General features: G+C 65.5%; 1 protein-coding gene and 1 long non-coding RNA gene across 8 annotated transcripts in view; one reads left to right on the top strand and one right to left on the bottom strand.

The window, feature by feature from the left end:
- Positions 1–10840, top strand: part of B4GALNT1 (beta-1,4-N-acetyl-galactosaminyltransferase 1) — a 29557-nt gene that overhangs the window by 13415 nt on the left and 5302 nt on the right. For 3 of the 7 annotated variants that reach the window (XM_067529800.1, XM_067529801.1, XM_067529799.1), the window contains 6 exons: positions 67–203; positions 7542–7757; positions 8006–8179; positions 8324–8430; positions 8677–8714; positions 9353–9533. In XM_067529800.1, the coding sequence (XP_067385901.1) occupies positions 7543–7757; positions 8006–8179; positions 8324–8430; positions 8677–8714; positions 9353–9533 (715 nt within the window). In that variant the 5' untranslated portion in view covers positions 67–203; position 7542. Of the gene's footprint in view, positions 1–66; positions 204–7541; positions 7758–8005; positions 8180–8323; positions 8431–8676; positions 8715–9352; positions 9534–10382; positions 10453–10840 lie in introns of those variants that run through there. The other 4 variants (XM_067529802.1, XM_067529803.1, XM_067529804.1 and 1 more) reach the window with 4 other exon arrangements.
- On the bottom strand, positions 3414–10163 carry LOC137141018 (uncharacterized). The gene is made up of 3 exons (XR_010916524.1): positions 10102–10163; positions 4936–5084; positions 3414–3518 (listed from the first exon to the last, which is right to left on the bottom strand). It is a non-coding gene; the product is annotated as an uncharacterized lncRNA (long non-coding RNA).

Here is a 10840-nt window from a genome sequence, read left to right as displayed (position 1 = left end):
CTGGGGGGTTCCCCCCGGGTCTGCCCCCTCTTCAGTGCCTCCTTGCATCTCCTGCCCCCCCCCCAGGCTGGTGCCACCGTGGGAGCCGTGAGGGTCTCCAGATGAGACGTGGGGGACTCCCCGTCCGGGACTAGAAGAGCCCAGGAAGCACCAGAGATCGGCAGCTGTGGGCTGAGCCGTGGGAGCCCCGCCTCGCCCCTGAGGTGAGACTTACCGGGGGGCACCGGCGTCACACTGGGTGCCAGGAGCACAGTCCTGGGCGTTGGGTTATCTCCAGGAGGGGCACTGTCCCTGCCCCTGCCCTGGGCTACAGCCCTGCCCTGCAGGGACCCACCTCTAGGGGGCAGAGGGGAGTTCAGGGCTGGTGGACGCCCAAGATATGCCCCAGCTGGGGCATGCGTGTGTCTGAATTTATTTGGGACGCTTGTTCCCTGTGAGACCTGCACCCCGTAGGGTTAAATGGGGCTAAGTCCTCCAACTGCTATCCCACAACGCACCGCTCCTTCCAGCCCTGACCCATCTGCTCCCCTCTCTGTGCCTCCTCCCCATAGGGAAGGGCGGGGCAGGCAAGCAGTGAATTGTGGGATAGGCCAGAGGGAATCCTGGGGGCTCCACCCAAGCTCCCATAAGTCCTTCTGCATCCCACAATGCACTGCAATAAGTTTCCCACAAGGCCCCTTGCCCGCAGCGCCTGCTGCTGGGTGGGCGCAAGCATTGGGAGAACGCCAGGAATGGCTCCCCCCCCCCCCCAGTGCATTGTGCCCACGCACGTCCTGCGTGTGCAGGGCCTGGCGCAGCGGGAGCCCGGTCCGCGTCAGTATATCAGTACAGCTCCAGGGGAGAGACGAGCCCTCACTTCCCCGGGGCCCGGTCAGTCCGCTGGCCACCGTGCCCATGCGTGCTCACCCTGCCCTTTGCAAACCAGAGTGAAATCTGCCACCCCCCCCTACCTCCGCCCACCTCCAGCCCGCGCTGGATTCAGACCAGGCCCCTGGAGGGCGAATGCCAGCCTGGGCTGCTTTTAGCCGAACCTAGGCGCTCCGAGCTGCCCAGCCACCCAGCCTGGAGACTGTTTATAGACTGATCTCCCTGGCCGCACCCTCCTGCTGACTAGTCTTGTGACTGCCGTGGAGCATGGCTGTTCACCTGGCGGGGCTGGCGACGGGGGCACGGGGGGGGGGGGGGGGGAGGGAGTATGTGTCTCATGGGTCTCTTTGCTGCTTCCCTGAATAGATTTGAATTGCAAACATCAGGTTTCCGGTCTGGGCCCGGGCCCAGCCGCGAGGCACTGGGATAGGGGAAGGAGGGATTTGCGTTAAGTGACCGGAGTCATTTGGCAATAATGCTTTTGGCAGCTGCTGGCGGGGGGGCGGGTCGGGGAGGCTTTCTGGAAGAGGAGGGGCTTGGCCCCATTGGCCTTGGTCTCCCTCATGTCGTTGGTGCTGAGTGCGACTTGGCCGCTCCTCCCCAGAGGTGGCTGCGTTTTGGCACGCGGGAGGCAAGGGGAGAGGGAGTGTCTGGGGCAGGACAAGCGACGGCATTGGGAATAGCTTCCTCGGAGCCGCGCTGGGGGAATCTGCCTGCCCCCTGCCCAGGGGGTTTGGGCAGCAGCTGGAGAGGGTGTCATGTGGGGAGGAGATGGGGGGGGCTGTTCTCACTGCGGGGGGGCCTTTGGGGAACTCTGGGTCTCTGTTCACACTGACTTGGCCCTGTTGCTCCGCCAAAACAAAGGGGCCTTAGAGCAGGTTGAAATGGACTCACCTACGACCACCCCCCCCCACACACACAGCCCCTGTGCAGCGAGAAGGGAGCACGGCTCCCGCAGGGGCTGTGCCCGCCTCCTGGAGCAGGACTCAGACTTCCCTCGCCGCCCCCGTCCCCCCGACCTCCGTGAGCGCAGGGGGTGCACGTGCTCGATCTGGGGCTCACCCCGCAGCATGCAAGTCTTTGAGATTGCACGAGGCCGCGCCTGGCCAAACCGGGGCTGGGTTGGTTGCCGGGGGGGAGGGGGAGGGGAAGAGTTTCCCTGAGAAGGGCCAGGGAGCCTGGCGCGGTGCCAGCGTGCACATAGTAATGATTGTTTAATGGCCAGCCCATTCCCGCCCTGGCGGTGCTGTTTGCACCCACACTCCTGCTGCTAGCAGACCGGCACTAAATCACAGTCGACACTAATGGAAAATCAGCTCTGCCCGGCCAGCGAGCCACGGAGGTGCCTCCAGGCATGTCACTGCCTGAGCTCACGTCCCCCCATGCCAGCCTCCAGCGCTGGGGCTCCCCAGCTGGTGCCCGGGACCAGCTGAGTTGGCTTATTATGGCCAAGAGGCTGAGAACCCCCTTGGTAAGGTGCCTTGGGAAATCTCAGCCTGGGTTCTGCAGTAGCGCCCAGCTGGCAGCAAAACCCCGTCGTGCCAGGCTCTGAGCAGAGCCAGAGGAAGGCAGAGATCCTGCCCTTTGGCACTGGGTCTTGCTGCTTTAACCCCAACTGCTGGGGAGGGGGGGGCAGCAGTTGGAGCCCCCACAGTACAGAGATGCGCTGGCTGGTGCGGTGGATTTTTGGGCCGGTGCCCTAGAGATCACTTCAGATCTGGCCCGTCAGATCTGGCCCCCCACATGGGTCATCGGCTCCAGAACCCAGGGGGTTTGGGGGGGGGGGGGGGAGAAAGAGAGTCCACCCCTCCCGCTGAGCAGGTCTCCCGCTTGACTGTCGCGCTAGCCTCACACGCCGTGACCCAGATTCTACACGCATGCTCCCCTGGCGGGACGTGTGCGGCTGGTTCATTTCACAAACCCCAGGCCCGATGGAAGCAGGGGTGGATGCAGCTGACCCCCCGCCGCGTGACACTTGTCAGGGTTAACCAAGGTGCCCTGGGCAAATCGCTCCCCCCCCCAGTATCCCCCCTTCACTCCACAGTAGGCTGCTGTGAGCTCCCCCTTTTCCCTCGGCAGGCTAGTAATTTACACAGCCCACCTTGCTCCAGCCCAATGCCCAGCCCCGTGCTTTCTGGGTATCCACCGATCAAAACGCGTGGCCGGGTCCGTGGGTAAAACCCCACAGACATTTATTTTACGAGGCTCGAGTTAAAGATGCAACTAAAAGCAAGGAAAAGGCTTTGGAAACAAGCTCCTGGGTAAAAGGAAACCGTATCTGGCAGCCCCCCAGCCTGGCTTTATTAACAAGTCCCTTTCCTGTCTGATCAGGCATTTGTCACCCCCACGGTCAGTCCTGACAGCGCTTGGCCAGCTGCCAACGCTGGCATCTTCCTTCCCCAAGACTCGCCAGCTGGCAGGGGATCTGCTCCGTAACGGAGCGCCTTTGAGCCCCCTTGCCTTTCCTGACAGCCCCCGAGTTTTTATCTCTTTTCATGGTCAGGGCGATTCAGTGACGCCGCGCAGCCCGGAGAGTCCCCTCTTCCGAGTCCTTTCGGGGGGTGCCTGTTGTCACCGCTCAGGCCTGCATCGGCTCCAGACTGTAAACGGGGCTGGGAGGGCTGGCTGGAGTTTGCTGGGACCCACCTGGCCTAAAGTGACATGCATCATCCCCGGAACATAATATTCTGCACGTTACAGCTGACTGAAAATATTTCCTATACAAACATCTCACAAGCACCGTGACGATGGGCTGGTTCTTAGCGTTTGACAGAGAGCACGCTTCCCTTCCCCTCGGGGAAATATCAGGTGTAACATACCTGCCTGGGCACATCTGTGTCACCCCCGGGCTTTGGGGGAGAGGGGGAGATCAGGGCTATGGGGCCAGGGTCAGTGGTAATCTACCAACTGGGCGCTCAGCAGTTTTCTGAGCAAAGCGCCTTGCAAACGTCAGTCAATGCCACTGCTGGAAAGGAGCGAATCTGAGCGCCCTCAGCTTTCGCAAGGGGGAAAAAAGCTGGGCTCGGAGATCCCTGGAGCCAGGCTGTAGGGGGCAGGCTTCTCCCTGCCCCCCAAAACAGCATCTCCCATGCATGGATCTGCATCCCCGTGTGAATCCCAGGCACCAGATTCCTAGGCAGAGCGAATGCAGCTGGCTGGGTCCATCAGCAGGGATTGAACCCACAGACTCTGTAGCTGTAAGGGGGAGGGGCTTTCCGTGCACCAGCCCCACTAACATCTCTCCGCGGGGCAGAGGGGGCTCAGAGAACCTTGGGGGGTTAGTGAGGGGGTGGATGCGCTTTGTCCCAGTGGGTCCCAGCTCTGGGCTTTGCGGCTGATGGACACTGGGGGGCAGGTGGCAGAGGGAATCGCAAGAGGTTTTTTCATTCCTCTCTCCCATAGGAGCAGCCCCCAGCCCCGCTTCCCTACCTGACGCTGCTGGGGCTGGAGGGCGGGGTGGGCAGTTTGCCCCTGGGCTGGATTGCCCTCCCCGTGAACTCCAGAGCAGTGCAGGCTGCAGGGCTGGCCCCGCCGCCCCGCGGCCGGTCAGATCCTGCCCACCCTGGCGATGGGGCCGTGGGCCCTTTGAGCAGAGATGGGACCTATGCGGGGTGCGTTCTCCCGCCCCACCCGGCCCTGCCCGGAGGCTGCGGGTGCCACAGGGGCGCGGCACCTGTTCTGTGCAGACGATGGCCAGCTCCAGCTCGGGCCGGGGGTGGGAGGGGGATTGTGGTGACAGACATCCCAGCGTGGGGGGAGGGGTGCGCCGGGCAGGTGCAAGGGGCTGTGAATTTCCCCAGCTTGACTTTGTGCCCCCCGGTATCTGACTGGAGCTGGGGACCCGGCTTGTTTGGACGGTGCCTGTGTGCTGGGATTTCCAGTGGGGCAGGGGAGTGTTCGTTGGCCCATTGCCCCACTGAATCTGAGAGCAGGAGGCAACTCTGGCCGAACTGCATTCAGCAACCCCCGGCCTCACTCTGCCTGCCCCACTGCCGAGCCCTGCCCCTGGGATAGGATTCACCCCTCCCCAAAGCGCTATCTCCACCCCACGAGCCCCATCCTTCCTACCTGAGCCGGTGCCATGGCGTCCATCCTCCACGCTGGCCTCGAAACATCCCGGAGACAGGAATCAGGGGGTCGATTCAGCAGCTTTGTGGGGCAGATTCCTCTCCAGACCGGCCTGCTTCTGGGGGCAATGCCTGTGCTTCCAGGGACTCCTGCAGGGGTGGGTGGGGAGATCTCGGTTTCGGGGTTGATTTCGTTTCCCTAGGATCCTGGCCAGCGGACAGACCAGCTGGCTGGGCCTTTCCCAAACCTCTGCAGAGTTGCTCAGATGGGAGGGCGTGGATCATGAGGAGGGGTTTCACTGCATGCACGCAGGCTTACATTTTTGGTCTCCCCGCCCCGGGGGCTTGCGTGGCCTCTGACCCGGGCTCTAGGGCAAATCTCAGCTCCCAGGGCCAAGCGGCGTGGGAACACGGGGCCGCTCCGCGGCCAGGGGCAGGGGTGGAGTGGGGCGTCGCCCGAAAGCCCTGGCGGCAAGAATTTGGAGCTAGGGGGAAAAAAAACACGGGGCAGCCGCATCTCAGGTGATGAAGCATCCTGCATGCTTGGAGGTGAGAACCGGCCCACTCCAGATCTCGCTGCAGGGCCCCTGCCTGTCAATGACTCTCAGCCAGGTGGCTTTGCCTTCGGGCTCTGGCTGGATGGTCCCGCCTTTCCCCGGGCTGGTTGCCGCTTCTATCGGCCCTGCACTTTTGAGAAGGAAACAGCTCCGGTAACTTTACCCTCCTCCTCCTCTCCCCAAAGCACCTGGATCAAGGGCATGGGAATGATGGTGCTGCCCAGGTTAGTGCTGCTTGATGAGCGACGCGTTAGATTGGGGCAGGGCCTGTCCTTCTGTTCTTTGTACAGCCCCTAGCACAGCGGGGGGCCTGGGCCGTGTCGTGGGCACCCGGCTAACACGGATAACAAATAACGAGGCAGGCAGACTCTGAGCCAGCCTGGGGGCAAGATGCACCCCCACCACGTGCCTCAGTTTCCCTTCCCCTCCCCTTGTCTATTTAGATTGTGTGCTCTTTGGAGCAGGGGCCGACTCTCATGGCCAGGCAGCGCCTGGCACACGGGGCCCTGCTGTTGGTCAGAGGCTCTGGGCGTTGCTGTGACACACCTGTGTGATTGGCGGGGCGTTTCCCAGGCGTGCAGAGTCTCAGGAGGTACGGGAACCCCACCCCTCGAGAACAATGCAGGATCCCACCCACGGGAGTGGGTGGGGGGGGCTGAGTTCCTCTGCCCGCCTGGCACCCAGCTGAGAGCAGGCGGGTGCCCCAGCCGGGCCTTGCCGCCCAGTTCGCAGGACCACAGCTTTAAACGGGGCTGACAGCCAGGCTCCTCCCCGTCAACGATTCCCCCCCTCACCCCCTGCCTGGGAGAAACCAGAATCTGGTCCCGCTGGGAGCAGAATCGGGCCCCGCTTCCTGCCGCGGCAGCCGCCAGGTGCAGCCGTTGGCTGGCTCCAGGGGCAGGCTGGCCCCACGCCAGGGCCCTACTCTGTGGATGGTGCTGAAGACGTTCTTGTTTGCCTGCCCTGGGGGGACGCCAGACAAGAGCCCCGGCTCCCGAGCTCCCTCACGCTCCAGTCACGGGTTGCAGCTGAGTTCGGCAAAAGCCTCCTCTCTCTTCCAGTCAAGGTTCATGCAACCAGGGGGGTGGGGTAGCCGTACCCCCTTTAAAGTCACGGGGGGGGGAGTAGATCGGGTCTGGAGGGGCGGTGGGGGGGCACGGGTATAGCAGGATGGCGCCGCAGCCTTTTCCCCTTTGCCCTGGCAGAGCTGGCCTGGCCCTGCGCTCTTTGGGAGCAGGTACGCCAAGCACCAGCTGGGTGGGGACACGGCCTTCGTGCACCCCCTTCCTCGGCCGGGAAGCCGTCACTCAGCCGCTAGCGCCCGTGTTGTGCGGGAGGGGACACCCCCGGCGCTCGCCCGGCTCCGAGCATCCTGGCGCAGGGCCAGGCGAAGACCCACTGAGCCGAAAGCTTGGACCCCTCCCCAGGGCAGACAGAGCCAATCTGTGGGGTGGGGGGGGAGGCAGAGATGGCACCTAAATACAGAGCCCGCTGTGGGCCAGGGCGCGGCCGTTGTTATTCCAGTAGCCCATAGAGGCCTTAACAGATATCAAGGCCCCATCTGGCTCGAGAAAGGGTGAGCGGGGACAGGAAAGCGCGGGCCCCCCCCCGGCAGGTCAGCGGCGGGAGCCTACGACCCCTGCTTCCTCACCCTGTGCCGTAACCACTGGACCCCGCCGCCCCTCACCGCGGTCGGCGGTTTTCGCAGCGGCCACGCTCCACCCCAGAGGCGGCCGCATTTCAGCGGCAGGGCGCGGGCAAAGCCCTCGTACCCAGCACCTGCCTCCCGGTGGGAGTGGCGCGGGCGGCTGTATCTATAAGGGTAAAGGTTGCAGAAGCGGGGGGAACGAGAGAGGGCTGGGAGAGTCAGTCACCGCGCCAGGAACCGAGCGCAGAGAGGCCGTGGGGGAAAAACAGAGAGCCGAGCCGGAAGTGGGTGCAGTCTTTGAAACCCCCCCACAACCCCCGTGCTAGGCTGGGGCCCCATCTAGCCCCCAGCACGGCCCACGTCCCCCCTCTCCATGCCCGGCCCCCTGCTTTCCCCCTGCAGGATGCATCCGGTGCAGAAATCCCTCTGCCTGCTCCTGGTGGCCACGGCGTCCCTGGCGCTGCTGTACCTGCACATCTGGTCGCCCAAGCCGTACAGCACGGTCGACCTGCGCAACCGGCCGGACCGAGCCCCCGGCCAGCCGCTGGGCCAGCGCCTGCTGGGGCCCTCCAACGAGTACGCCCACATCGCCTTCCGGCTGAAGCAGGAGATCGTTGAGTAAGGACCCCCCCCTCCCCCCGTCTTTGGAGGGGGGCTGCTGGGACGGAGTGGGGGAGGCGTGTGGGGCGGGCGAGCCAGAGGGAGCGGGTGGCAGGGCTGGGGAAGCCCAGCAGGGACTCGGGGGGGGGGGGGGGGGTGGAGGGAGCAGCCTGGACCCAAACGCACCAGATGCTCCTGGGATGGGGCCCAGCAGGCGTCGGCCTGGCACGGGGCGGGGGGCATGACCGGGCACCGCGTCTCCGCAGGCAGCTGCCCAGGGACTCGTGCACCTGTGAGGTGGGGCCGGCCGGGAAGATGCCCTTCCAGAAGCAGCTGTTCGGCCAGCCCTACTCGCTGGACTTCGCCACCGGCTTCGGCCCCACGGAGCTGGCCAGGATCCACGGCAGCCGGGAGCGGGAGTACCAGAGCTACCGGCAGCGGTGAGCAACGGGCGGGAGGGCGACAGAGGGCTGGTGAGGCCCCTCCCACCCAGGCTGGGGAGAGGGGAGGGGGACCCCAAAGACAGAGCCCGGGGCAGAGGACAGGCACAGCCCCCCCCCTCACTCCCTCCTTCCCCCCACCAGGGCCCAGTCTCCAGCCGACCAGCTGCTGATCGTCCGAGCCAACTCCCCGCTGGAGTACCCCGCCCAGGGCGTGGAGGTGCGCCCGCTGCAAACTATCCTCATCCCAGGTGAGCCACTCAGCCTCCCCTGACACCCCCTCTCCTGGGGGGGCACATGTAGGCCATGCACCCCGCCCCCCACTCCCAGGGCAGAGCCAGTGTCTGGGTGCAGGGGGTCGCACAGAACCTGGGGATGTCCTAGTACCCATGGGCACAGCTGTCCATGGTCCCGCCATCCAGCAGGCGGGACCCCGGCTCGCTGTGGCCACGGGCGGGTCCCCTGGGTCTCACTAACCCCATGTCTCCGCTCCCCAGGGCTCAGCTTGCAGGCGGCCGGCCGGAAGGAGTACAGGGTAAGGCATGGAAGGGGCTCCCCACGGGGGGTGGGCGACACGGTGGCTGGCTCTTTGGGGTGCCACGTTGCTCCCAAGCCACCTGGGGGAAGCTGGCCCACAGATGCTGGGTGGGGGGCACCAGCCCTGCCCTGGGGGGCAGATGCTCAGCCGGCATCAAAGCCGGAGCCTTTCGTGATGCGGGGAGGGGATGGGGGGGGTCAGAGGAGTTTATTCCAGGCCTGGCTTCCTACTGAGTTATGCATGCCCTGTGATTGGTCACGTGAGGGGCCAGGCGCCCGGCTGGGGTAAATCGGCGTCGCCCCCCACTCGCTTGGCTGGAGCCGATTTCCCCGTCGGGACCTGGCCCGGCCTCGGGAGTGCATGGTGCCGGCGGGAAGCCCATGCAAGGGGCACAGGCCGCGGGGCGGCTGTTCTCACGGGGCTGGCGTCACCCCGGGGACCCTCAGCTCCCCAGGGGCAGAGGGTCACTTCCCATCCCCCCTACCTGGCAGTACCACCCTTGCACCCACGCCCCCCCCCGAGCGCTCGGCCCCGTGGAGGTGAGCCGGGGACAGCACCCTGCCCTGGGAGCCGCCCCGGCAGCACCCACGGCCCCCATCCCACACTCACCCGGCCTCCCTTTCCCCTCGGCCCAGGTGAACCTGACGGCCACCCTGGGCGCCTTCGACGTGGCTGCGGTGGTGGAGGGGGTGACGGCGCAGGGCGAGGGCGAGACGCGCCTCTCGCTGGCGGGCGCCCAGCTGGACAACCTGAACCGCCAGCTGCAGTTCGTCACCTACACCAACACGCTCTTCCACCCCAACACCGCCGACACAGGTGGGCATCTGACAGCCGGCGCCGGGGGGGGGGGGGGGGGGGAATAAGCAATACAGGGGGCAGCTTCTACACAGCCCCTTGGAGTAGCCCCTGGAGCAGGCCAGACCCCCCAGGGCTCCCCCTCATCCTGCAGGGGCAACCGCAACGCCTCTGAGACAGAGCCTCCCACTGTGCCCCGCGCACACACAAACCCGCTGCCCTGGGACCCCCTTCCGGCCCCAGGTGAGAGCTGCCACGTCTCCCCCACAAGCTGATGCCTGTGCCAGGCCCCCGGCACTCCCTGGTCCGGCTCCTGCCGCCCCGTGTGGGCTTCCCACATCCCGCCTGCCGGCCGGGGATTCCCTTGTTCGGTCTCAAGGTCTCCGTGGACCCTCCCTTGACCTGGGTCGGTTTCAGCCAGTCCTTTTAGCAACCGGATGCACCCGCTTGTGTTTCCTGCTCTGCCCTGGGAGCAGCTTTTTCATCCATTTGCACCCCCGGGTAGCAAGGCAAAGTCCAGAGGGGGGAAACTGAGGCACACACTGGCCACATACAGATATTGCATCCCCACTTCATCGCACCCCCAAACCTGCTTTTCCAAGGGGTCGATGGTCACAGCCTGGTGCTGTTCTCGGCGCACCCAGTTCTGGGCCATCCCCCTGCTTCTGGGCACACCCGCTCTCACCTGCGCCGGGTCTGACTTATATCAGTCCCAGGCCCCGCCCACTCCCAGGGACCTTTGATTGGAGCCAATTGGCTCACACCCCAGTGCTCCCGGGCGGCGGCTGCTGTCAGTCATGTGCCAGGCATCCAGTGCAGGGACGGGGGGAGTCCAGAGGGGGCGTGGGCTCAGGACATGGCAGAGGTAGATCTGCAGCAGGGCACCGGAGAGGGGAAACCGATCCAGGACACGCTAAGGCAGAGTTCTCAACCCGTGGGGGTGCGCGAGACACAGGCAGCGAAAAACGCCCTGAAGGGAGGCGAGCGGCAGCTGCCGACTTCTGGGGAAGCCAGGCTGCAGCCGCCTGCTTCCCACCCCCACAGCGGGGAGCCCAGCGGCAGCCTCCTGCCTCCTGCGAGCTGGGTTCGCAGCTGGGTGGCTGCCACCCGTGCCCCGGCTCTGAGCCGAGAGACAGCCTCCCGCCCCCTGGCTTGAAGACAGCTGCCTGCCGGCTGCCCACGTCCCAGGTCCCAGCCTGTGCGGACGCCTCCTCCGCCCCGGCTCGGAGCAGGTGGCAGTCGCCCTCCTCCCGGGTTGGCAGCCAGGTGGCAGCCGTCTGCAACTTGCCCAGGTGGCAGCTCCCCTCCCCGGCTTTAAGCCCGGTGCC

Source organism: Emydura macquarii, unplaced genomic scaffold, assembly GCF_026122565.2.
Source record: "Emydura macquarii macquarii isolate MOO-44397 ecotype Brisbane River unplaced genomic scaffold, CSIRO-AGI_Emac_v2 contig_2994, whole genome shotgun sequence".
Lineage (NCBI taxonomy): Eukaryota > Metazoa > Chordata > Testudines > Chelidae > Emydura > Emydura macquarii.
This window is presented reverse-complemented; position numbering and strand designations above follow the sequence as displayed.